The 27601-nt window shown below is 46.0% G+C and overlaps 1 protein-coding gene across 5 annotated transcripts in view; it reads right to left on the reverse strand.

Annotated features, from left to right (window-relative positions):
- The window catches only part of MEIS1 (Meis homeobox 1), a 154390-nt gene extending 133118 nt beyond the window's left edge, over positions 1-21272 (reverse strand). Inside the window, exons 1-6 of one of the 5 annotated variants that reach the window (XM_077926524.1) lie at positions 19890-21272; positions 17736-17962; positions 15857-15998; positions 15235-15285; positions 14434-14484; positions 12975-13121 (exon numbers count right to left, since the gene is read on the reverse strand). In XM_077926524.1, coding sequence (XP_077782650.1) covers positions 12975-13121; positions 14434-14484; positions 15235-15285; positions 15857-15998; positions 17736-17962; positions 19890-19901 — 630 coding nt within the window. In that variant the 5' untranslated portion in view covers positions 19902-21272. The remainder of the gene's footprint in view (positions 1-12974; positions 13122-14433; positions 14485-15234; positions 15286-15856; positions 15999-17735; positions 17963-19889) is intronic. The other 4 variants (XM_028722043.2, XM_028722045.2, XM_028722044.2 and 1 more) reach the window with 4 other exon arrangements.
- Positions 21273-27601: the final 6329 nt, after the last annotated feature.

Raw genomic sequence — 27601 nt, forward strand, 5'->3', positions numbered from 1 at the left:
AATAAATAAATAAATAAATAAGGCAGATAAGAACACATAATCAAAGCGTTAAACACACAGCTATAAAAATTTTAAAATACATGAACTTTTATTTTAACTGCTATCACTAGTTATTTCAATAAAGCATATGAGCATATGCATTCACACAAAAAGGGCATGTGTGAAGTGATATTTGGCTGAACTTTGCATGTGTGCGCACACATACACAGGGTACGTGCTTGCTATCCCTAAACGTGTTCATTTAGGGGAAGGAACACTCACAAAATATGCTTCCATGAATATCTGACTCACATACTTCATTCACTGAAAAGTAGAGCATGCAAGGGTCAAGTTTTACTCAGAGTAGACTTGTTGAAATTAATGAACATGACTAAATTAAGGCCATTAATTTCAACAGGTCTACTCTAAGTAAAACTTAGTTGAATACCACTCATTGAGGCGTCCTTCGAACAAGTACCTACATTTTGCATTGCAGCTTGATTTTAAAAGCTCCAATTTTGCTAAGTAGTAATGTGTTTGGTTTAGACTTAAAATGTTTTCTCCCTCACAACTAAGAAAGTCAAACAATTATTTCCACAGCACTTAAGAAGAACAAAATATTGTTATATTCTAACAAATGGTGAAAGACCACTCAAAAATTGCAGGCATAAGAATGCTACTGCACATACAATTTTTCCAGACCCTTCCAGTCATGCATACTCACATAGTTGCACATAAATTTACTTTCACGCTTAGTTTTGCTGTCATAGTCCCATTATAACTACTCATTAGGATTTACTACAGACATCACAAAGTCTTACTTTCAGAAGATTTCTCACTGTTGTGCTATCATGTCTAAAATGTGAATTGAATTGTCCCAGACACTGTAATATGCCAACAAATGTTTCATATGACAACACCACTTACATACAGCAAATAATCACAACACTGAGAACAACAATTCTCCTCAAAAGTCAAAGCAACAAATGTTAATAAAATAAAACAGTATTTTCTCTTTTAAAAAAATGAATTTCACAACAATCCCCGTTTTGCTATATTTTTCTGTACAATCCTAGAATGCTTTTATCTGTTTTTCGTTTATAATGACTCATATATTATCACAAACATACAAATAAAAATGTTGTTTATTGTTAAATAACTTGTTTTCAAGTGGCAACTTCAGAATTTAAATAAAATCTAATGCAGTAACGCTAACATGGGGATTAAAATTAAATCCAAAATGTTTGTACAATTGCAACTTTACCAAAAGGTCCAAGCTTGTGAAAAAGATATGTGTTAAATACAACTGATGATTATACCTCAACCCATCTACAGTACATTTTTCTGGAACAGGCGCTTTTAATATATGATTGTCATTTAATTCTTTGAAGCTACAATTCCATAGTCGCATAACCTAGGAGCAAGTACTATGAGACTCAATGGGGCTTACTCCCAAGAAAAATTGTACTGGATTGCACTGTTAAGACTAAAACCCAAAATACTTGGGAATAAGCCCCATTGACTACAGCAAAACTTAATTCCTAATAAACGTGTACAAAAGTGCAGCAGCCATATTACCTGTGTAACTTGTACACCGTAACTCATAATCAATGCATTCAAATCTCTGATAAGCTTTTTGTTTTATAATTCTGCAACACAATGAATTCTGCAAGTTTACCTAGAAGCCCCGCTGGCTTCGAACCCAATCCTCTATCTTGTTAAGATGAAATACTTGGGCTGACACCCCAGCCTCACAAAGTGTTTACCTATACATTTCTATCATCAATCAACAGACCTACATTCAACCAACTGTGCTTAGGAACGCAGGCTAAAGAGTAAACATTAATATCCAAATTAAACTGTACTATGTCCTACAAATTTCAGTGAGACAAAAACTGACACAAAATGAGCAAGGTGAAAGACTCTTTGTTTTTGTTTTTCAGTAACCTGCTACCTGAAAGAAAACTAGGTATTATTCATCCATAATGTAAACGTACTGTAAAGTGTGTGTGTGTGTGTGTGTGTGTGTGTGTGTGTGTGTGTGTTCCAAGCCCCTACCCTGCTTTTTAAATGAACTATGTCAACCTAAATGCAAGGGCTGCTTTATCACAAACACATCAACATCCCACAGCCCATCTAGGGCCATCTAACATATCAAGGTTGCAAACATTTAAGACTGTAACAAAAATGACTGAGACTCTAATCTAGTATCAGTTTCCTATCCCTTCAACAATTTCCCTGACAGTGGAATCAAATAATGTTGAATTATAGACCTCCTCACAAGAAGTCTTATTTCATGTTCTTTTTTTTTTATCGTTTCTTTGCTAGCCCCTATAGGAATCTGGCTGTTTGCCAGTTTGCATTTATATTTCTGTATACATAATTGGCATGCATATGAAGATTAAATGATAATTCTGTCAAACATTACTATTTTATATTTGTTCAAGTTTATTTTATATAAGAAAAATACTGTTGCCCCAATAAATTGCATGCATGCTAACATACTTTATTTGGATTTGTGCTAGTAATTTTTTTTTTATATTGCACTTTCTTTAAAAGGCGAGTCTATAAAAGCTACCTGCATACACATTATGGAAAGGCAAGTGTCATAATCTTTTACAGTTCACCTAGTGGCACCTGAGAGCAAGAAGAAGTAACTTAACAGCAAAAAGTCCCATGGCAGTGGTTGACATATTTGGATTACTTCCAAAACTGATACTCTTCAGTGATTTAGAGACATGCTTTGTTATTTTTTAGTATGGAGTTGTATAGTATTGCATACATTTCCCTACCAACAACAAGCCAACAGCTCCACCTTAAAGCCTACACAATTCCAATACCAATTTTTTTTTCAAAAATAAATAAATGCATTTCAGTCTGCAGTACAAAACAATACCTCAATTGAAATGTGGAGAGTCCTTTTTATATACAAAATAACACACTAGCGAGCTCTAATTTTGGTTCATTCTCCAATGTTATGCAGGAAAACATTATAAAACATATTCCTGGCAAGTAGTTAGTCCATAGCAGCCCACAGAAACTCAACAGAACTGACTTCTAAGTAACTATTCATGGGATTAGTCTGTACAACTAATGGTTTTATTATTGCATGAACTTCATGTAATGCAACTTTTTATTTATTTTTAATTTTTAAAAATGTTACCATGGCATTGAATGTCAAGTTGCAAGCCTAATGCTGTAACTGTACAGTCCCATCCACATAAAGTTTATCTCCACAAAGGACTGTATGCATTTATAGGCAACTCCACATTTGCAAGAGGGTTGCATTCTGAGGCACTGCATGCGTCGGTGGGACGCAGGTAAGCCCACTGTGCTGCCCCCGCCCTGTTCTCCTCCCTTCTGAGGCCAAAAATGGCACGCGCAACAGCGATTGTGTACGTCTCAAGCACGCACAAATGGGGAGTTGCCTGTATGTCCTATACATGCATTTAACACATTCTCACTGCAGTTCACATAACTGATAAAACTGCATTTTTTATTACCATAATGCAGTTGGTGTCCTAAGGGCGTGGCAGCATACTGCTATTCTTTTTTTAAAAAAAGTATTCTGAAATACCAACAGTGGTGGCCTAAAGTTGGGCATGGCCCCAACCATGAGTCAGATCAGACCCCAGCCAAGGCCCCTAGGGGTTCAGAAGGGCCCCCCCCCCCACCAGCCAAACCCATCTGTTGCAATACTCACTTCCATTCATGCAGAGCTCCAGAGGCATTGCATTAGGGGTAAATAAAGATGGTGGAATGGTCACCACAGATGAGAAGTGTGCTTATTCAAAAGTGGCATCACCAACTAAAATCCTGTCTGGGTTCCCGCACTGGGGCTGGCGTGCATGTGTGTGTTTTGTTGGACTAGAGCACATCAACGGCACTGTGCCAAGTGTCCCCTGGTCTGATGCTGGCCCTACAGCCAGCCCAGGGGCCAGATCAGCCCCCCCTGCTTTTTTCTGGCCCAAGACACCACCAATGTTGGCAGTGGCAAAAAGAAAAAAATATCAGTGTTATACACAGCACTGGATCTCTGCTCAGCTCAGCTCAGCTGCCTGATGTGGATTAAGCCTTCCCTCTGTCCCACATGAGATCAATCATTCACTGAGCAGGCAAGGTGTGCTGTCTGTGTGTTTTGTGTGTGTGTGTGTGTGTGTGTGTGTGTGTGCATATGTTCAAGACTGTGGACTCCGAATCCACTTTGGTCACATACCACTGGTGCTGGAAGGCTGGTAAAGGGTGAATTCATCCCAGAGGCCAAAAAATATAAGCCATCTCTGCTCTAAAACCTGTAGCTAACAGTGCACGACCGGGTCGTTTCTGTGAGAACAATTGTGTTTGACACCCTAACCCAAAACATAAGTTATTGAGTTAGTTTGAAAATACAGATGATCACATTCCAAGTAGCAAGTTATCATGGCATGCATATAACTACTTGCAGGTAGTGCTCTGTAGCATCCTATCAAATGGTAAGGAGAGTTTTACCACACATCATTCATTCATTCATTTAAAAGGTCACCACTTGGCAGGACACTGCAGACAACTAGTTTACCAAGTGGTAACATTCATGTGGTGGCTGGCACTTCCTAAGCGTCTGCCTGTATTCAGAGTCGCTATGGTGCCAATAGAATTTACCTCCAAATAAATGAACTTACAGGCAATCCCAACCATTTTTACTAAGATGCAGATTTTTTTTTTTTTAGTCTAAGGCTAGGCTGAAAGGATTACAGCCATGCAGAGCAATGCTAGGCCTGTTTATTCAGAAGTAAATACCACTGTAACCAAATCAACTTTGTTAAGTGTGCCTAAGACTGCAGCCTTACTTCTTTAACAAAATCTATACACCAACTGATTGTAAAAAATTTTAAAAACCCTGAAAGACTGAGGCTCACAATTTTCCATGTGATGCCCAGACTTGATGTAATAACATGCAAGTGCACACATCTGGTAAAACAAGGAGAAAAGTAGGTGTTTTTTAAATACTGTTACCTGATTTTCAAAACTTAACACAATTTTAAAAATTGTATTGCACACTACAGCTGCAATCTTGAAAACATTTACCTGGGAATAAGTCCCAAATAACTCAAGGTGGCTCACATCTGAGTTGATGTGCATTTCTATTAGTTCACAATACTTAAAATTCTAAATGTTACATGGAAGTAAGTATTATTGAATTGCCACCAAGTAAAGTGTTTACAAGCATCTATGCCACAAGTATACGCACTTTACTGAAAGTTCCAGATAGGCATATTTAGAACTGAAGCATAACTGTACTATTTATCCAGAAATGCTAATAATTTTTGAAATCTACATGCACTTTATCACACCAACAGCTGTATAAACAATATGAGACTTAATTCAAAATTGTTATAGAGCAGCAACTATACCAGTATAATCTGTGCTCTGTGATTTAAACATTAAAGAACTAATCATACACCTCACCTGGGTAAAATGGGTTGAATTTTAATTAGCTGCTACTTCTGTCCCATGGATATTTACTTGTTAAGTCCTATGTCGAACACACTTATTTAGAAACAAGTACCTCTTCAGTCAATTGATCTTGCCTTTAACATCATTTCTGAGCAAAGAAAGACGAATAAAACTATGACACAAGCCCGTAACTGCGCAGCACTAAAACTAATAGTCAGCCTTGTTTCTCAGCAGTACAAAATAAGCTTCAGACCAGATGAGTGGTTAAATTAGAAGTGGTTAAATTATTTGGTTCCATCGGATCCCAAAGCTAACTAGCCTGCCTCCCTGCCTGCTTAAAAGCAGCAAGCATGTCAAGTCCAGAGAAATAAAACCCAACCCTGTCATCTCAGTACAGCTAACCCTCATCAGGACCAGCCCTAAGCATAGAACTGAAGAGTCGGAAGGAGGACAATAAGTGTTTCCCAACCTTGGGCCTCCAGCTGTTTTTGGACTACAACTCCCATCATCCCTAGCTAGCAAGACCAGTGGTCAGGGATGATGGGAATTGTAGTTCAAAAACAGCTGGAGGCCCAAGGTTGGGAAACACTGATCTAGTGCAACCCCTGCAATGCAATAAGCTTTTGCTCTACCGACTGAGATTCCCTCATACTTGGGCCCACTGATTTCAACTGAAATTTTATTTTTTCTTTTCTTTTTTTAGGGAGTTCACAGCAGCCGTTTTAAGCCCCCGGGAAGGGGATTCTCCTCAAGCTGCAACTTGGGAACTGAATGCCAAAGTCTTCCTCAAAGCACCACCTCAACACACACACAACAGCTATTCCCCTCAGCTTCCGTGCTCAACCAAGCCCCCGTTGCCAAAAAAATAAGAATATTCCTCAGTGGCAAATTCGGCCTGTGTAACTCTCGAGAGGTTCTCGAAACCCCCTTTTTTTTTTTCTCCCCCTCTGGGCCAAAACTTCCCGAATAAAAACTCGCTGGCGCCACACCGATCTCCCTATCGATAAGAAACACATTGGAAAAGGAGAATGAAACAACACCCTAGCAGTGCTCGGCTTTTAGCGTGGAGCACACAAGTACTTTATAATAAATAGGATATAATAAATAGGATTGTGAGGGGAATGAATCTTCCCGCCAGGCTCTCCTCCTGTCACACACCCTTCGACGACCCCTGGCCTGGGGGGGGGGGGCTTCTTAGGGCAGGAAAAAAGTGCCTCCCCCAAAAAGCTTTCTGCTTGTTTACTAGTATTTGCTGTTAATATATCGGTGTGGTGTTTTTCCCGACTTGGTTCAGCCACGCAGCCCCTTCCCGCTCCGAGGGCTCCCTGAGGGACGCGGCGTTGGTGGGGCTGGGGGCGGCGGGAAGGGAGGTCGCCTTCCCTCCCGCCCTGAATAGGCCCTGCCCGGCGATGGCAGCCTCAGAGAGAGCGAGCTGCTTCCTCCTCCTCTGGCCGGCTCTCCTTCCCCGCTCCCCCCGCTGGGCGGGCGCAGGCCGAGAGGAGACACAATCGCCCGGGGCTGCCTGCTTTCTCTCCCCTCGGCCGCGCGGCTTTCCCATCCTCCCTGCCCACTCGGGCCCATTGTCTTCCTCTCGGACACGGCGTCAGGGCCGGACTAAACCTCAGCGGGAGGCCGAGGGGGGGAAGCGGCAGGGCGGCCTCGGCGCGTCGCTTCCTCGCACTCTTCTTCCTCGGAGCGAAGCACAAAACACACACACAACAACACACCCTAGCCGGGCCAGCCATTTCGCAGGCCGTGAGGGGAAACCTCCGGGTCCCCGGCATGGAGCTGCTGCCCACCGCCTCCTTCCCCTGCAGCCGCCCTCACGCGCCTCAGCCCGCCATTTTCGGCCTCTTCTCCGCACCCCGGGCCCTCTTGTCCCCACAAAGGGCCTCACAGCCCTCTTTTCTTGCCCCTCAACTCCCGGCCCAGCCAGAGGGGCCTCAGCCCTGGCCGCCGAAGCCGCGACACCTGCCCACCGACACGTGGCGACAGGGCTGCCTACCTCGCCACACCACCTAAAAATTAAAATAATTCAACCCACATTCCTCCGGGCGCCACACAGAACCGCCCTTCCCTTGGCAGACTACAGTTCCCGGGATTTTGGGGTGGGGGCTGTGTGTTTTCAAGGAGGGGCATGTGGGAAGGGGTTGCACATTTCGGACAGGAATGGCGAACATCTCCCTGGAAAAGAACTGCAGCTGACCACTTTTGCTGCTATTTCAGCTGCTAGGAGTCCTTTATGCACCAGGCAGCAGAGTCCAGCCTGCACTGAACTTTCATTTGAAATCATGAGACTCCTGAATAAACTTAGGAAATCAAGCAATTTTTGTGAGATAAAGCAGCCCAGCTGGTCGCACCTTTACGGGTTTCTAGCCCATGAGTGAACTTAGCTTTGTTTGACTTGCCTGAACCCCAGAAGATAGGTTGCAATCCACTGGGTCCTAAAGCACAGTTCGCAAAGCCCCTGCAATTTTTCTTTCCAACTTTTGCTTCCTTTTCTGTTCCTTGGAATCTCAGTAGTTTTAAGATCAGGCACTTTCTAGAAGTTATTTTCTAGGGAATAGTAAGTGCAGGTAAATGATGAATACTCCCTCCCCAAAAGGCAAGTGCCGAATGTGAAAACTTTGCAAACATACATAGGCGTATCTTGCAGGAGGGAAGTCCAGACAAGCCCTTAAGAATTCATTGTATAGTTAACTTACAATACAATGGTCTACATGTCTACTCAGAAGTAAGTCTCTTTGGGTTTAATGGGGCTTGCAAGGATTACAGCCTTGGCTTTCTTGGCAGAAAAAGATTAATAGTGAGACACTCTGCACACCAACCAAGGAGCAAACTTAGTGATTTATGCATATAAATACACAGGGTGGTATTCAATTAAGTTTTATTCAGAGTAGACCCATTGAAATCAATGAACCTAACTTAATTTCAGTGGGTTTACCATGATTAAATTTTAGTTGAATAACACCCACCATAACCAAGTCAGATTAAGGTTGGCTGGCGCTTTGGGGCTCTACTAACTTGCAGGAGAAGAGTGGCAGAAAGAAACGTCCCCCTTACACAGTACTACATAGATGCATCACTGGTTCTTAAGGGAACCAAAATGTGATGTATAGAATACAAGCAGCACGTCCCCCTTTACAGCTATTTTATACAACTTTCTATAGCTTCACAACAACCATGTGAATTAGGTTCAGCTGAGAGATGGTGACTGGCCCAAGGCAGGAAGTAAGCAACAACAATGATGATTTAGGGGAGTTTAAAATGTGAGGCTGCATGTGTTCAGATTTATTATCATTATTAAAAATGTATAGGGCAAACTGTTTTTGTTTGCTACATTCCAGTTTTTAAATTTTACAGCAATCAACGCAGGGTGGCAGGGAGGATGCCTGTTTCTCTGGCTTCAAATATGTTTCTAGTGTCTCATCACCTCTTTGTTGCCTGTGAATACTATGCAGTACTGCATTTATGCAGTTGCAGGTGTTAATTTTTAATATATCTCACATCATCCAAATGTTGTGTTGCTGTTGTTTTTATTCTAACATGTCAAGAATGTGGCAGTGGAATGATGGGGTGAAGACGTGCGCTTCACAATTAAAAGTGCTGGGGGTTTTTTATTTTTATTTTTAGGGAAATGCAGCAGCTGAAGGAGGGGGAATGTTGGTTGAGTTGACTGTGGCAGCAATATGCAGGGAACGCTTATTAGTTGCTTTCCCATCCATGCGGGTGAGTTGCTGGTGGTGGTCTAAGCACCTTTCCTCCAAAGAGTTCAACTGTGGTGTTCATTATTATCCCCCTTTCCTTTTTATGCCCACAAAGTAGGTTGGGCCAAGAGAGAGTGAGTGGCTCAGAGGTATCCAGTGAGCTTCATGGCTGGGTGCTGATTTCAAACCCTTTTTGCCCAAAAAAGTTTTTTCCCCTATAAAAAAACAGTAGTTATTATGAGATATTAGTAAGCAACTGCAACTAATGAATGCACTGCTTACTTTTCAACAATTTAAACACTGAATTTATCCAAGCATAAGCATCTGCACAGAATTGCTGTAAATCTTCAGTCACTCTTGACTCCATCTGAAACACCATGCTTGCACTGCCAGTTTCAGATGAGCTGATGAAAGGCCTGTGGTAACAGAACTGGATCCTGAAACCTGATTTTTTTTGCATGGTTTCAGGCTGGCCTGGGAGAAGAGCAGGGCTCTTGGCCTTTAGCACTGCGGGACAGGCAAAAATTAAACAGCTTAGACCTTCTCTAGTAGGGAGCTACAAATATGGGGAAAGCTTCGCCTTTGACATTCTGTCTGTCACGGCATATTACCAGTTGGGTGTGACCTCTGGTTTGTTTTGGGGCCCTCCTCCCCACCTGCAAAAGCAGGTGTCATAAAGCGCACGCACTTTCTGTGCAAATCTGGGTGAGTCTCGAATCCACACACGCGGCACCGGGTCAACAAAACCCCTGCGCTCTCCCCACTGTGGGTTTCCTTCCCCACAACGACCATTCCCAAATCCCTTCTGGCTCGCTCTGCCCCCGATCCATTCGCTCTCCAACGTGCGCAACCCGATTTCCAGCATCCCACCAGGGCCCGGCCGGCGGCGCCCCCGTTTCTCCAGCCCAGCTCCCCTAATCCCAGCTGCCACACAGGCGCGATAGGGCTCTGCGCGATCCTCCGGAGCTGCTCAGATCAGAGCGTCGGGTGGAGGTTTAAATGTCGCCGCTTTTCTCCGGGCTGCGCTTCGCGCAACTGGAGCACAAATCGGATCGCCGTAAGGGGGCGTCTGCGCGCTCGCTCCGCCGGCTTTCCGTCGCGGGAGGCTGGGTGCTCCGGCACAGACGAGAGCCACGCTCTTCTCTCCGACGGGGTGGGCGCAGCTACGGGAAGGGAGGCTTCTCCTCCGCCCACCGAGCCCAGCCCGGCAAGAGAGAAGAGGAGCGGCCTCTTGCTCCCGGCGGCTAAGGGCTCTGCCGTCGAGGGCCGAGCAAAGGCGGAGAAAGAAACCCAGCACAGCTCCCGAGACAACTAACGTGGCACCGCGGCTGGCGCACCACCTGGAGGGGATCTGCATGCGCGGCGCAGCCTGCAACAGAGCGCGCAACGCGGCTGCAAACAGGTCGAGCCCCTGCGCTCCTCTTCGCCGTCGCTTCTGAGCAGGCGAGAGGAGGAAGCGGCGCAGCACAGCTCCCCCGAGAAGCGCCCACGGCAGCCTCTGCAACACGGGCTTGCAAGCGGCTCGGCCAACAGACGGGGCGGAGCGCGCGCGCAGGAAAAGACCTGTAACTTCTCCACTGAACTTGAAGCCGGTCTTCCTTAGGGCGGGGGCTTGTGCTAAAGTCAAAAACGAAGGACCGGGAGCCACGACCCCGCGCGATTTTTATAAACTGTGAGGAGCACGAGAGACTCTCTCTCTCTGTATAAACTGAACAGACCACCTCGCCCCCTGTCCAACTTCTCAGTCTCAAGTCACTGGAAACGCAATAAACTGAGGGCCAATCTCACCTAATGGCGACAAGACAAGTAGCAAAAGTTTAAAACGGGAGAACTTTCGGCTCCTGGCGCCCCTCTAGCCCTAAAGCTATAATGGGCTGGATATTTAGATCGTCATTTTTGCGACGGGAAAGAAAGGGAAGGATGCGGAAACAGCTGAAGATCTCAGCGTATCAATAATATCAACCCCCCTTCTTTTCTTTAAAAGAAAACAGAAACCAAAAGACAAACAAACCCAAACCCACATAAGTTCACTTCTTCAGCTTTCACTTTAATAAAATAATGGTTCGTTTGGAAAATGGGGTATAAATCTTCATTTTGGAGGCAATTAAAGTGTTGATTTCATTCGTGCCCCTGAGCGATTCTTGTAATTTGCTCAAATAGCTTTATGTACCAAGCGCTCCAGAGCTTTTAGAAACCCATTTTCTAGTTAGACTTGTTGGATTACAATTGTTATTCAAGAGCAGCTCCCCGAGCCTTTCCTCATCCAGGGCTGGGTTGTAACAGCTCCCGGGCGCTCGACGTCCAGGCAGGGGCTCCGGCGGAGGCAGAAAGGAGAGTCATCTCCCCAAACGGGGACCATCTCGCCTCCGTCGTGCCAGGAGACCAGCAGAGTACGAGCTACACGCCCACTTAGGAGTGGACGCAGGGGAAAGGCGCTGCTGACTCTACCAGCAGAGGCGCGGCGAAGCAGAGGCTCCATGCAACATGTTCCCTATGTTAATATTAACATTTTGTCCATGAGCTTCTGGGAAGTCCAGGGCTCAGCACGCGCGCGCTCCTCTTGCTCCGGACAGCCTCTGCTCGCCATGCCTCATCGCGCCTAAGCAAGGCGCGCCACCAAAGAGAGCGCATCCCCACGCGCCGGGGCGGTGCGCCTCTCGCCAAAGCGGATCTAGGAAAGAACGCGCTAAGTCAACCCGACGGTGCCTCCTTGGGGATCCCAAGACAGAGCTGCTTCCAGGAGACCCAAGCCGGCTCGGCGGCGCCTGGCTCTCTTTTCTTTTTAACAACAAAAGGAAGCCTAAAGAGCCGCGGCCCGATTGTCCCTTGGACCCTCCGACGTATCGGATCGTAAAGTAGGAAAAACTCGGAGCAGCCAGTCGCTTCCTTTGAAAGGGAAACGGCTTCTGCAACTCCACAACAACCATTAACCATCCTGCCACCTTCCGCCAACCAAGACCCCGATGGTCGCTAATTGCTGTGTTAAGGAGCATCGATTAGTTAGTATCACATCCCGTATTAATCCAAAACGGCACTTTCGCTTTCCTTAAGAGAAGAAGAAGAAGAGAGCATAGCACATTCCGAGGTAGCGCATGTGGCCATGGCGAAATCACCACTTTAAATCACACTGGCATGCGGCAGGATTGGGCCTACCCTTGGAACTGATGGCGAATATCCCATATAAGGCGTGTCGACCGCATGCAGGCAGTTTGGAGCGCGCACACGATTATTTAAAATAAAATGAAATAAAAGGAATCGTCCTTTTATTATTTATTTTCTCGGTTAAGTAAAAAAAAAACCGACGCCCTTTGCAGCCGTCAAGCTCGGCACAAAGCAATGTTCACTGAGGTCTAAAAGCGTTCGGGCCAAGAAGAACTGACAAGACAGGCTAATGAACCGTAGAGAGAGAAAGAAAATAGCCAGCATTTGCTAGATTTCAAACCCTCTCTGCCTTCTTTCCCCGGACCACCTATCTCGGATTCCCCCCCCCCCCGCTTCTCTTCACCCCCACCTCCACCCCCAAATCATTACTTTGCCCGAAAGCCTACGATTCAGGCCTAAACACCTCTATTATCATTAAAAAGGGAGTAAATAAAATAAAGACAAAAATTAAAAGCGACAAGGAGCAGGTCAAGTTTGCAGGCGATGCTTTTACAAGCTCATTTTGCCAGGTCGAATCGGAGAGCAAGCCTTAATGAAGCAATAATGGCCACATTATTCAAAAATTTTCATTTCGATGGAAATTTATCTAAAAGGGGCTTAATCATATGCAAATAATAAAAAGGGGCGTTGTGACCCAGCGAGCTATCTGCATACAGATTTGAGCGGTTGCTACAAGACTGGAGATGATCATACCTGATCTGTTAGATTTGCTGATCTCGTTATGTCTTCACTGTCTGATTTTGATCCGCCTTCTCTATCGTCTATCACCAGATCGATAGGCATTTTTCCTTTCAAACAGCTAATATACCGGTGGCAGAAATTGTCACACAATTCGTGTACCTACATTATGACAGAAGTAACAAAACCAAAATATAGTCAAGTGCATGTTAAGTGAAATTGACAAGAGCAATCACTCCCCCCTCCCCCTCCCCGTTCCTGACATCAAAAGTTCTAAACAGGGGGAAACACGCTGCAATTATCCCCTCGAGACGCATCCAGAATTAAGAATAACTTTCTTTTCTAGCAAAATAGAGATATCCCAGAAAATTGACAGTGACAAGATGATTCACAGCCTACAACGCATTCAACACCCGTGTTAAATTCATCTGCTCTCGGAGCTGTGACCATTAGCGAGGTGACCTGCATGGGTGACATTTAAGGTAAACTATTTAATTTCACCCAGTTATATCATCGCAAACCCTTTCCGAAGGAGGCTGGGGACACAAACGGTCCCCTCCTCCACTTGTAGGCAGAGATGAATGCACTCTGGTGAAAAACATTATACACATCCATGACCTTAAATTTGGAGGCACTGTAACCTAATGTGAATGGGCCTATTTTAGCCTATTTCTTGTAGAACGAAACCAATCCACTTGTTCCTGTTAGATAAAATGCCTGGAATGCCTGCATCCCTCCCCTCTCCCCCATTATTAATAAATCTCTCATAGATGTTTATTTTTAGGGCAAGGGGTAAATTCTCCAGCTATCAATGACATACACAGGCCCACTGAAATATAGGTCCCCGAAATGCTTCGATTCTGGCGCAGCCTTGAAATATACTTGCATCCAGAACCGAATTTATTATTGCTACGCAGGAATTTAAGGAGCAAACTCGGATTGCTCAGGTCTCTTCGTCTTAGGGATGGGTGGGGGGGACGAGAATTGCCCAGTTCAAGAGAAACAGAAACTGACGCATCTAGCAACTCTGGCTTGTTTCTGCACAACGTGACAGGACAATCTATGCCCTGCCTGTGACCCTGCAGATGGCTTTAAAAAAAAGACGCTACAAAACTAACTACAAACCAAACGAAGTGCTTTGACCTAACTACCCACAGGAACCAGGCAGAAGAGGTATCAGTGTTCCAAACATTATCAAACGTAGAGAGAATGCGCAACAATTTGTACAAAGGTAGTAAAAAGGGATACACAGCCAACGAGTTCGTGATCCAGATTTTTTGTGGCTGAAATTGTAATTAAACTGCGAAGAGAAATGGACGGCATGATTGGTCTTGACACTAATTACCAGAAAGAAAGACATTTATGCAAATTCTGCCGAAGCTTCAACTTCGTGAAACATTATTGGGAGGGAGGGAGGGAGAGAGAGAGAGAGAGAGAGAGAGAGAGAGTAAGAAAGAGAGAGACAGAATATTACCTTCTCTAATTCCAGCAGATGAAACCTTAATACTTGTATGGCTTGGATCATCTGCAAAGATACAAAACAACGTGAGTCTCTGTGTCTCCATAGCTGGCTTTCATTTCTACTATCAAAGTAGATGTGTGTGAATGTAACGCACATATATGTACGCGTGTGTTTTGATTTATGGCAACACTAAAAGTTAATAGCAATGGCTTTTGTATGTTGTTTAACATGGAGAGATCTCAAGTTTGATTGTTTTTTTTTAAAAAAAACTACCATTTTAACCAAGTAGCTAAATTACACGGATCACAAACATTTATTTTATTTTATTTTTTAAAAGTATATTCTCTATATTGTAATACTTCTGGATAAAGAGCCTGGCAGACTTGGGGAAGGGAGGAGGAGCTGTTCCCAATACCGCGTGTCTAATTTTTAAAGATCGCCTTTATCTGTCTATCTATCTACCTATCTATCTAAGGTGAGAGTTTGGCACAATCCCTCGCAACCCATAATAGATATAAAACTGTTTCACAAACAGAGGTGAGCTATTTCGACCTTTCCAAAACAATGAAATAATTTAAATAAACAGCAGCATGTCTTAGACGCTAAACAAGCGCCCTCGGCTACCCAACCCCAGTTCTTATGTCTGGATCGCGTGTTGCTGCTGCGCGGTTGACCTGCGCTTCCGGTTACACAAAATTCAAACTATAAACTTCCTAATGCGACGTTTTCCAAAGAAATTTAAAATAGTACTAATGACAACTGCATCTCCAGAAATCAGATAATATAATACCAAATATGTATTTGAACTCTTACCAAGTTATCCAGTTCAGGATTAGAAGAAAATAAGGGTTTCTCTGCTCGGATCTACATACACCGTGGGAAGTTCAGGACGGGTTTTTTAAAAAGAAGAAATAAAAAGAGGTTTGAAATACGAAAGGAGACGAGGCAAAGGCGTTATTATCTTTCCTAGCTTCGTTACATAGTGGGGTCCATTATGCAATCTTTCATGCAAAGCCCCCGAGTGCTGGTTTTGGAAGGCACCCGCTTAGGGAAGCGAAGCGAAGGCACCGGGAATACTTTCGGGGGCTGAAGCCAGCAGTACTTTCGCCACGCCAAGCAGAGGCTTTCGAGCGTCAGCTGCGCCTTGGTCCAAAAGCCTGAAGCAGGCTCCTTTGCAAGGTGGCGGGCAGAGGGCAGAAAACCTCCGAGGCTCGCCCCCAAGTCAGTGTGGGGAGGAACCTGAGGCCGGAGACTTGCGATCCATTCCGGGGAGGGGGCGTGTGTGACAAGGGATAACAGTTCCAATGCATTCTAGCCTTGTCACTTTATTAGTGCTATTACTGCTGCTGCTGCTATTACTCTCGTCATCACCAGACATTTGGAACAGTACAGGAGGGAAAGTGCAAGAGATTTGCATTGAGACTTGTTTTCTGACCTGTTTGGCAAACACTGCTATGTCTTCGTTGAAAGACTCTGAGGAGCAAACATCGCCGCCCGCCACCCCGGGTTCCCGGGGAGTGCATGTCGCTAATTCACATTTCTCAAAAATCAGTGCTAAGAGGGGGAAGAGGGGGTGTCTGAAAGAAAAATACAAGAGTCACCAAAGCAACACACAAGACGACACAGCAATTAGAGCAAATTCAAGAGGAGCGCCCAAAATGAAGTTTACAGCAGCAGGTCTCCTCAGCCACCGGCAACCCCCCCCCCCCCCGGTTTTTACACCCACTTCTCCAGTCACTGCTCACTTTGCTACTCTCCAGACCCGGATCCCAAGGGCCTGAGCCATAGAGATCTCCAGGATGGCCGTTTTGAAGCAAACTTGGTCAGAGAGCTTGTTAACGTTAGCTAAAGTTCAAACCAACCTCGGGTCTAGTTGCCATTTTGAAATCTCTCCCCCCACCCGCAAAAAACACCCACCCACCACCGAATTTTCTTTTGTAGGTTTAGTTGGGGGGAAAGACCGAATGGAGTCCCATGTACGCTAAGGTGGAGTGGGGACTCTGTTTTTATTTATAATTTGGAGTGGGCTGCGAAGTTACGCAGCTCAGCTAAATTGCCAACCAGGCTTGGAACGGGTGGGGGGGGGCAGGCGTGGAGGGTAGGGTGGGGGACACACGTCCCCTTAAAAGTCACCCATCTCTAACCGCTAAAATGTGTGACACCAGCCCTTCCTCTCCAGTTGGCCTAGACTATCCCTTCCCAATCTCTCTCTCGCTTTCTCGCTTTCTCGCTCTCTCTCAGACACTGCCTGGTTAGTGCACAATAATAAATAACATTGTTGGATTGATGAAATCTCACGTTTTAAACATTTTATTATCGTCAATGCAGTCGTTTACCACAGCAACGTCACCCGCCTTCTACACCCCCTGCCTGACACTCCTTTTCACCTCGCTTTCAACCTTTTAGTGGGGTTCACAACTTAAAGAAAACGCCACTATCACGGTTAAGTTTCATCGTTGTCAGTAGGCAAAATAATAATCGGGGGGTTCCAGTTATTTCCTCTGAAATATTTGAATGATCAATTGTAACTGAAATGCTGCCAACTCATTTGAAGTCATACTGGTGAAACAAATCAAGCCCCACTACATAGAAAACTATTTTTTAAAGTTCGCGCATTGGAGAGGCTTCAAACGCTGCCGAGAGGCGTGGGATTGCAATTCTGAAGCCACCCGTGAAGTTCTCCTTTTAAATAACACACTAGAGTTAAAAGGGTTTTGTTTATTGGCTTTTAAAAAGATTTTATTTTAACGTAAAAAGGGGCAAAAGTATTCTTTATTTCTCAAATATTCTTGCAAATATTTTACTTTCAATCAAACCCCAGCCTTATTTTTACTATCACAACATTCATGTCCTTCCTTCCTTCCTTCCCTTCCTCCCTTCTAAATAACCAAAATAACCAAATGACATTCTCAACCACGCCCCTGCGATATATAACTTTGGGATTACAAAAAGATCTATATATACAATTTTCTTCATTTTTATCCAATTCCTATATCGCGTTTAGGCTTTTAGTTGAAGGGCTAGGGAGAAATATAGTGGTCAATGTTTTGTTGTAAAGTGGCTCAACCTCGTTGCATTTATCCTTCAAAATCTCGCTCTGAGAAGGTGTTTATTTGTCCATCCGAGACCGATTGGCAAGGAGAGGCACTGAAATCAACCCACCGCCCCCCCTGGTCCGTCATCCCCATGCAAAGCCTCGGCTGCCCCGGATTATTTACCTACGGTCTCGAGTAAACGGTGGCTTTCTTCAGGGAGGGGAAGAACGGGGAACGAGCACGTCTTAAGCTAATGAACCTGATGCTAGCTGTACCTACCCATAAATGGCATCTTTATCTCTCTTTAAAGCGTCATTGACGGAGGAGCCCATGCTTGGGGGCATGGCGTTGGTGTGAGCTGTGTGCGGGTATTGATGGGAGTGAAGCGGAGGACCGTGATTCATGTGGTGGACGGGCTGCATGGATCTGGCGGCATGGGGGTCCCCGTACATGGTGCTCGGGATCCCCACTCCATCCATCCCACCGTAATGGGGTAAATCGTCGTACTGCATAATAGACAGGAGGGAAAAGAAAAGGGTCAGCTTGAAGGCCAGTCCTTCGCAGTGCAGTTTAAAGTGGGGGGGGAGCAACCTCGTGTGCTGGGGTGGGTGCGAGGAGAGTGGGAACCAAGGCGCACAGAAGATCCACTCTGTCACTTGGGGAGGAAGATGGCGAAACAGAGGGGACCGGGAAGGCCGCGTCTTTTTTTAAAAAAAGTGAAAGAAGTTTTCCCTGCGGTTTGGTTTGGTTTGGGGGGGGGTTTCAATTTTTGTTTCTTTGGTCTTGGGTCCAGTCTCCAATGCATTTTCCACTAGGCCTTCGCAGTACTTTCCTCCTGGGGTCCTGGCACAGGGTCCTCGTGGAAATGAAAAAGTTAACTGGAGGATGGAGGACTTCTCTGGAGTCCAGCTCCACATAAATGCATGCTGGAAAGATGCCGCCTCCTCTACGTTTTCTCAGCAGAAGTTAAAACGAGGACACCTATTATTAACACGTGCATTAAAACAACCTCCCTTTATTTTTTGTGAGATTTCCCTGTGGGCATCGGTTGTGCCTGCCAGAAGCCTCAAGTGGCAGACCTTCCCCGATGTTTGAAAAGATTCAGGAAGGTACAGGAGCACAAAAATAGAAATAGCCCATTTAGAATCACTATTTCAAGCAAGTTTCTTTGGGGCTGTGTTTTCAGGGGTGGGGGTGGGGCGGTGGGACAAAAGTTAGTCTTTTGCACAACTGACAGAGAGTATTTTAAAGAATTAATTCATCCGAGCTTATCCTGTCCTAAAGTTTACCGCTTTTGAGAAGTCACATACACAAAAATCAGGCTTCAGGTGTTTGTGTGACAAAGCTAAAACCAGGATTTTCTTTAAGGGAGGGAGGAATTCATTTAATAGTTTGTTTAGGATTCTCCAGCTCTGACTACTTTCAAAAATCCATCGACTGCTTTTATTAGCATTTATTCTGGGAAGCTCAGCTTAGTATTTCCTCTTTAGAACCAGGTGCCCAAAAAACAAGATTTTTTTGTTCCTGGGGGGGGGGGGGAGCTGTGTTAGTGAGGTGGGGGGGGAGGTCACTCTGCCATTTCAATATCTAATTAATTAAGGACAAATGAGGGTGTGGAGAATTTGGGGAGGAGGTCCTTCCAGCTGCTTAAACTGAAAAAGTAAATGCAAAAGGATCAGTGGACTAACTTTCTTTTTCCAACTGTGGTGTGAGAGGGGCATTGCCAAAAGTGTGCCAGAAAATGTATTCGAAAGGTTAAATTTCCTTTTAAATGCCCTCTTGGTTGCATTATTCTTGTCACTATCAACAGTCTTCCTAAACTGGTAAACTTTTTCGGCGGAGTGATGGTGTCCATTTAATAAAATAAATAATAAATAGTAATGTTAGGAACACAAGTGCGTGTAACTGTTATCTGGACTCATCATTACATATGAAAACGTGTTCAAAACAACATCTTGGTTGGAATGTATGGACTGCTCTGATTGCCCCCCCCCTCCATTTACAGTAATGTTACTTTAAACAAGTTCTTTATTAATTGTAAAGATATTATTACCATATCCTAAAGGTCCAAAGGCATATTATTTAGTACCTTGATTACTTTGAGAGACACAGAAACTGAATATTAAAAGGAACTGCATTCAGTTTCGAGGCTGCTGGTGTAGTCAGCGTCTCCTTCTAGTAGGTGGCCTGTGGTATGAATTAATATTACGAATAAATGGGAACAAGGTCTCCAGTGCATCTCATACCTGCCTGTATGTTGGACATGCACAGTTAAAAAAACATGCTCCTTTCAAAACAGTGATAGACTTTACACGCTCCCTCGTGTGTGTTTCTAAGAGTATACAAAACTCCCCCCTCCTCGCAGTGTCTCTAAGATCCACGTTTCAATGTTATGTTACTCGGAAATCACGAATTAAAAGTAATAATACATACCCTTTGCGCCATCGGCCTGCTTCGCACCCCTTCCCTTTCAACTTCTAATATATCCTCTTTAAGGCCAGCGTGAAAAGAAACAAAACGTGCTCTCCCCCACCCACCCACCCCCCAAAATAAAAGGAAAAAGAATCCTTTAAAGTCGCCAGTAGCTTGAGCAGCCGACCAGAGTCTTCAGCCGGAGGGACCTCAGAGAAGCGGCGCGATCATTCAGCATTTAAAAAAAAGAAAAAAGAAGCGTCTCTCTCCTCTTCTTTTCCTTCCTTCCTTCCTTCCTTCCTTTTCCCGCGTCGCTCACACTCTTCCCTTTGGGTTTCCAAGACAGCGACGGGGAGAAAGCAAAATATCCTTTCCCCCAAATCAGTTTTGTGGGTTTTTTTTTGGGGGGGGGGAAGAAAATAAAAAATAAAAATAAAAAGTGCCTCTCAAACCCAACTACCAACTCGCATGACTTTTTGCCACTCCAGCTGTCAATCAAAGGAGAGGTTGTCAAAGGTGGTGAATGAATGCTGAGAATCCTCCGTGTGTGCTTCCAGTGGTCAGGACACCTCAAATGTTAACATCAAAAGCATATGAGCTCTAAAAGCTTTCTTTCTCTTTTCCTCCACCTCCTCCTCCTCCTCCTCCTCCTCCTCCTCTTCCTCCTCCTCTTCCCCTTTCTCTTTCTCCCTCGCTTGATTCAGTCCTGATTCCTAATCAGATTTTCTCTCTTCCCTCCGTGCAACTGGAGAAGCCTAGAGGAAGAGAAGGTTTTTTGGAGAAAAAAAAAGAAAGAAAGAAAAGAAAAAGGGGAAAAAAAAGAAAAGAAAAGGCGGCTGTCTGAGTTTGTCTTAAAGGAGCCACGATCGATGCTGCCTGCTGCAAGTCTCCCGTGCGTGTGTAAAGTGCGCGTTGCACCCAGGCGGAGAGGTGGAATTGGACCAGAATGCTGGAACCCGGAAGTAGTGGTGGCCATAACAGGTCGCGTCTTACACAATGCAGCGGGCTGCATCAACTACGCTCGCAGCGCAGGGGTGGGTTGGGTGAGCCGCCAGGCAAGGGAAGAGCGGCGAGCAGAGGCTTCCCCATTAACAAAACACACACACACACACACACACACACACACACACACACACACACACACACGGAGGCGAGCGCGCTGGCGGAGAGGAGCGAACAATGACTGGAGCCTGGGAGCGCGCGGTTCCTCCTGCCCTGATCGTCGGAAGATTTCCACCACCAGCAGCTCCCCTTCCCTTCCCGATTCGCCTTCGCTGCCTCCCGACTCGCTCAGACCGGGGGAGAGACGAGGGGGAAAGGGCTCGCTCCGGTTGCCGAGGCTGGGGGGTTTCTCTCCATCCAGCCCAGTGCGGCCTTCCTTGGAGATGTGTGTGTGTGTGTGTCTGGGTGGGTGTTTTCTTTTGTGCGCGAATCCTCCTTTCCCTCTCTCTTCCCGCTTCACGCCGACGTTTTGCAGCCCCCCCCCCTCCCACACCACCCCTTTCCTTTCTTTTCTTTTCTCTGAATTAGTTCCCAGGCAGGTTAGTGATCTGTTTTTGTGACTTAAGAGACGCTGGTCGTCTGTCTGCTTAGGCTCACCAAAAGGGACCGAGGTCAGTTCTGGAGGGAAGACGAAAACACACACACACACGGCTGTGTCTGGTGCACAATCCAGCAGCGACCCCTCACTACACTGTTAGCAACCTCCGAAGCTAGTGGCCATTTCCTTTGTCTAGAAAGAAAGTGATTAATTCCTATTTACTCTTCGCTCTGTAAAAGGGAGCCACTGCCTGGCGCCTTGGGATTGCAGGACTTTTACGCGTCCCCTTTTCTCCCTCTCGCAAGCCAATACAAAAGGAAGCGGAGTTCAGGGAGAAGAAAGCCCTATTAGAGGAGCAAACTAGCCTGCTTGGCTGGAATTGCACCTCCGCCGTCCGAGGCGAGGCGTTTGCGCAAGGAGTTGTCTCCAAACTGCTACATCTTTTCCCCCCCAGAGCCGAGATCTCGGCCAGGCAGGGTTTCCCCGCCCCCACCGACTCCCCTCCATTCCCTTCCCAAGCTTCGAAAACCCTACAGAAGGGGGGGGGGGAAATCTCCCCCGCCGTAGGATAGAGAATGAGCTCACCCAAATCTCAGAAGGCAGCAGTGGAGGAGCTGTAGTCCAATCAGGATCGTCTTTTCGAAAGCCGGGCGTGCATTGGTTGAGGGGGAAATCAATTATCAAATAATCGATCAGCAGGGAGCTTCGATCTGCCGGCAGCGCCTCCTCCCCAAAAAGCCACTTCGGCTTCTTTTACAGAGAACCGAAGTTGATCAGTTTGGAAAGTGATCCCTTGCCCTGTGTTAGGATTTAATCCAAAAGGGAAATAATAAAAATAATAGAAAGTGTCGCCCACCCTTCGGGCAAGGAGAAAAGAGAGAGGGGGGGCTTTCTTTTTGGGCTTTTTTAAAGCTATGAAATGCTGCTTTCTATTCTGTTTCGGAGTAGGCGATGTCTGTGTGAACTCGTCTTCACGTCTGTCAATATCCCTGGGAAATATGCTTTCTTTTCCTGGTTAGCATGCAGAGGGGGCTCGCTCCCTTCTCTGCACCCAGTGTTTCCAAAAAAGCAAAAGGGGGAGTGGGTAGGGGGTCGCATCGCTAGGATTCTTCCCGAACAGAGCACCCGTGGGGTCCATTATGCAATCTTTCATGCAAAGCCCCCGAGTGCTGGATTTGGAAGGCACCCGCTTAGGGAAGCGAAGCGAAGGCACCGGGAATACTTTCGGGGGCTGAAGCCAGCAGTACTTTCGCCACGCCAAGCAGAGGCTTTCGAGCGTCAGCTGCGCCTTGGTCCAAAAGCCTGAAGCAGGCTCCTTTGCAAGGTGGCGGGCAGAGGGCAGAAAACCTCCGAGGCTCGCCCCCGAGTCAGTGTGGGGAGGAACCTGAGGCCGGAGGCTTGCGATCCATTCCGGGGAGGGGGCGTGTGTGACAAGGGATAACAGTTCCAATGCATTCTAGCCTTGTCACTTTATTAGTGCTATTACTGCTGCTGCTGCTATTACTCTCGTCATCACCAGACATTTGGAACAGTACAGGAGGGAAAGTGCAAGAGATTTGCATTGAGACTTGTTTTCTGACCTGTTTGGCAAACACTGCTATGTCTTCGTTGAAAGACTCTGAGGAGCAAACATCGCCGCCCGCCACCCCGGGTTCCCGGGGAGTGCATGTCGCTAATTCACATTTCTCAAAAATCAGTGCTAAGAGGGGGAAGAGGGGGTGTCTGAAAGAAAAATACAAGAGTCACCAAAGCAACACACAAGACGACACAGCAATTAGAGCAAATTCAAGAGGAGCGCCCAAAATGAAGTTTACAGCAGCAGGTCTCCTCAACCATCGGCAACCCCCCCCCCCGGGCTTTTTACACCCACTTCTCCAATCACTGCTCACTTTGCTACTCTCCAGACCTGGATCGCAAGGGCCTGAGCCACAGAGATCTCCAGGATGGCCGTTTTGAAGCAAACTTGGTCAGAGAGCTTGTTAACGTTAGCTAAAGTTCAAACCAACCTCGGGTCTAGTTGCCATTTTGAAATATCTCCCCCCCCCGCGCGCAAAAAAACCCCCACACCCACCCAACACCGAATCTTCTTTTGTAGGTTTAGTTGTGGGGGAAGACCTAATGGGGTTCCATGTACATTAAGGTGGAGTGGGGACTCTGTTTTTATTTATAATTTGGAGTGGGCTGCGAAGTTACGCAGCTCAGCTAAATTGTCAACCAGGCTTGGAACGGGTGGGGGGGGGCAGGCGTGGAGGGTAGGGTGGGGGACACACGTCCCCTTAAAAGTCACCCATCTCTAACCGCTAAAATGTGTGACACCAGCCCTTTCTCTCCAGTTGGCCTAGACTATCCCTTTCCAATCCCTCTTTCGCTGTCTCTCTCACACACACTGCCTGGTTACTGCACTATAATAAATTACCTTGTGGGATTGATGAAATCTCACGTTTTAAACATTTTGCCACAGCAACGTCATGTCCTCCTTTATTTTACAGCTTGTGCTTCACACTCCGAATTAAAACTGAATTGGTGATCATTCCTTTTAAGTCATATTTGTGAGATAGATCAAGCCTCCCCACCAAAAAAAACCTACTTTTAAAGTTCCCACGTTGGAGAGGCTTCAAATGCTATAGAGAGACGTGGGGTTGCAACTTTGAAGTCAACCTTGAAGTTCTCATTTTAAATGAAACATTATTTAAAGGTTTGTTAGATTTTAAAACGTTTTACTTTAACGTAGAGGGGGGGGGCAAAGGAAATATTCATTATTTCTCAACTATTCCTGAAAAGATTTTACTTGCAATCAGCTCCCTCTGTTTTTATGTCTACTGCCACCACAGTTTCTTTCTTTCTCTCTTCATTCCTTCTTTCCTTCTCTACCTATAAAAAGTCATGGGTTTAGGCGAGGTGTGTTGCGGTGTTTAGAATGATAGTGGTCAATATTGTATTGTAAAGTGGCTCAACCTCTTTGCATTTATCCTTCAAAATCTCTCTCTGAGAGGGTGTTTATTTGTCCATCCGAGATCGATTGGCAAGGAGAGGCACTGAAATCAACCCGCCGCCCCCCCTGGTCCGTCATCCCCATGCAAAGCCTCGGCTGCCCCGGATTATTTACCTACGGTCTCGAGTAAACGGTGGCTTTCTTCAGGGAGGGGAAGAACGGGGAACGAGCACGTCTTAAGCTAATGAACCTGATGCTAGCTGTACCTACCCATAAATGGCATCTTTATCTCTCTTTAAAGCGTCATTGACGGAGGAGCCCATGCTTGGGGGCATGGCGTTGGTGTGAGCTGTGTGCGGGTATTGATGGGCGTGAAGCGGAGGACCGTGATTCATGTGGTGGACGGGCTGCATGGATCTGGCGGCATGGGGGTCCCCGTACATGGTGCTCGGGATCCCCACTCCATCCATCCCACCGTAATGGGGTAAATCGTCGTACTGCATAATAGACAGGAGGGGAAAGAAAAGGGTCAGCTTGAAGGCCAGTCCTTCGCAGTGCAGTTTAAAGGGGGGGAGCAACTTCGTGGGCTGGGGTGGGTGCGAGGAGAGTGGGAACCAAGGCGCACAGAAGATCCACTCTGTCACTTGGGGAGGAAGATGGCGAAACAGAGGGGACCGGGAAGGCCGCGTCTTTTTAAAAAAAAAGTGAAAGAAGTTTTCCCTGCGGTTTGGTTTGGTTTGTGTGTGTGTTTGTGGGGGGGGGGGTTGTTTTTTTTTGTGTTTTTTTTTTGTCTTGGGTCCAGACTCCAATGCATTTTCCACTAGGCCCTCGCAGTACTTTCCTCCTGGGGTCCTGGCACAGGGTCCTCGTGGAAATGAAAAAGTTAACTGGAGGATGGAGGACTTCTCTGGAGTCCAGCTCCACATAAATGCATGCTGGAAAGATGTCGCCTCCTCTACGTTTTCTCAGCAGAAGTTAAGATGAGGACACCTATTATTAACACGTGCATTAAAACAACCTCCCTTTATTTTTTGTGAGATTTCCCTGTGGGCATCGGTTGTGCCTGCTAGAAGCCTCAAGTGGCAGACCTTCCCTAATGTTTGAAAAGATTCACGAATGTTTGGGAGGCTTTCCTCCTGCTCGTCGGAAGACTACCCCCGCCCCTCACTTCCAGCTTCTCCTTTGCTACCTTCTGAATCACTAACAGGGGCGAAAGTCAAGAGAAAATGGGCTTTCTGGCGTTGGGTGGTTTCTCTTTAAACTCACCCCAACGTGGCGTTGAAGGCTGTGTGTGTGTGTGTGTGTGTGTGTGTGTGTGTGTGTGTGTCTTCTTTTGCACGGAGTTTATCTATCTTTTTCCCCTCTGCTTCGTCAACGTTTAGGGCTTTTCCCACCTTTCCTATCCAATCCCTCTTTCTTTCTTTCTTTCTTGTAGTGAATCTGCTTCTGTGAGTGCGGTTCTGCTTAGGTTCATCAAATGGGACCGAGTCAGTTCTGAAGACATCTCTCTCTCTCTCTCTCTCTCTCTCTCTCTCTCTCTCTCTCTCTCTCACACACACACACACACACACACACACACACACACGAGATGGGGGGGCTGTGTCTGGTGCACAAGATCGCCCACTTCCCGCTCCCGTGTCACATCTAGGGCACATCCAGCAGCGACCCCTCACTACACTGTTAGCAACCTCCGAAGCTAGTGGCCATTTCCTTTGTCTAGAAATAAAGTGATTAATTTCTATTTACTCTTCCCTCTGAAAAAGCGAACCTCTGCCTGGCGCCTTGGAATTGCAGGACTTTTACGCGTCCCCCTTTCTCGCTCTCGCAAGCCAATACAAAAGGAAGCGGAGTTAAGGGAGAAGAAAGCCCTATTAGGGGAGCAAACTAGCCAGCTTGGCTGGAATTGCACCTCCGCCGTCCGAGGCGAGGCGTTTGCGCAAGGAGTTGTCTCCAAACTGCTACATCTTTCCCCCCCAGAGCCGAGATCTCGGCCAGGCAGGGTTTCCCCGCCCCCACCGACTCCCCTCCATTCCTTTTGAAAACCTCATAGAAGGGGGGATCTCCCCCGCCGCAGGCAGCAGTGGAGCAGCTGTAATCCAATCAGGACCTTTTCTCGAAAAGCCAGGCATGGGTTGGTTTTTTGGGAGAAATCAATTATCAAATAATCGATCAGCAGGGAGCTTCGATCTGCGGGGAGCGCCTCCTCCCCCAAAAGCCGCTTCACAGAGAACCGAAGTTGATAAGTTCAGAAAGATTGCTCATTTGCCTTGCCCTGTGTTGGGATTAAATCCAAAATCCGCTGCTACTATTAAACAGAGATTGCGGGTGGGCAAAGGCTTTATCTTGGTTTTACTTGGTTTGCCTCTTTAAAAAGGGGTAAAATGTGAGATTCAGTGCTCTCTCTTCTGTTTTGGAGTGGGCTTTGTGACGGGTTTACACTTCTGTCACTTTGTCTGGGTATAATGTTTTTTCTTGGTCGGCTCACACAGATGTCTCCCCCCTGCACCGAGTGATTCCAGAAAGGCAAGAGGTGAGGTGGATCGGGGATCGCATCTCCAGGCGTCTTCCCGAGCACAGCATCCTGTTCACACGTGACAGTAAAAGCTGCAGTTTGGTACCTTTTATAGGCAGCAGAGGTATCATGAAGTGTTCCAGATTAAAAAAAAAAAAGTTTGTTATTGTTGTTCCAATTCATTCCTCGAATGAAGAATTTCTGTCCTCTCTGATCTAGCACCGTGGCAATGTTATGGTTTTCTCACATGCTCTACCAATATATTTCAACAGAAATAAATCACATAAGGTTTGGTTCGGGCCAAAGAAGACGCTTAAGTGAAACGTTAACAGAAATATTTTGCTGCTGCTTCCAACAGCACAGCCTCGCTTCCTGTCTCCTGCGTGTTGCTATTAAGGTTTTTTGGGCCACAAAACATGTATTTCTAAAGGACGGGAGGGGTTGATTTAAATTTGCTTTTTCAAACAGAATTGGGACGGCGCACAGACACTTCTGGGAGTTGAAGGCGAAGATTCACAATAATAAGGGGTCTCTTTTTTCCACAATTCCCCGTCTGTTATTTTTCCGCTCCCTGTTCTTTAGAGACGGATACCTGTTCTTGGCTGATGGAGATGATAAAAAGTTGAGTATTGAGGGAAAGAAAAGGAAGGCCTGACATCTATCAGATCAGTCCAACGAGTGGGGGAATAAAGCGCAAAATCCAACAGCCGTGCAGTCACACCAAGTATCCAAGCAGCCTTATGGATGTG

The sequence above is a fragment of the Podarcis muralis genome, chromosome 3 (assembly GCF_964188315.1).
Source record: "Podarcis muralis chromosome 3, rPodMur119.hap1.1, whole genome shotgun sequence".
NCBI classification, from domain to species: Eukaryota; Metazoa; Chordata; class Lepidosauria; order Squamata; family Lacertidae; genus Podarcis; species Podarcis muralis.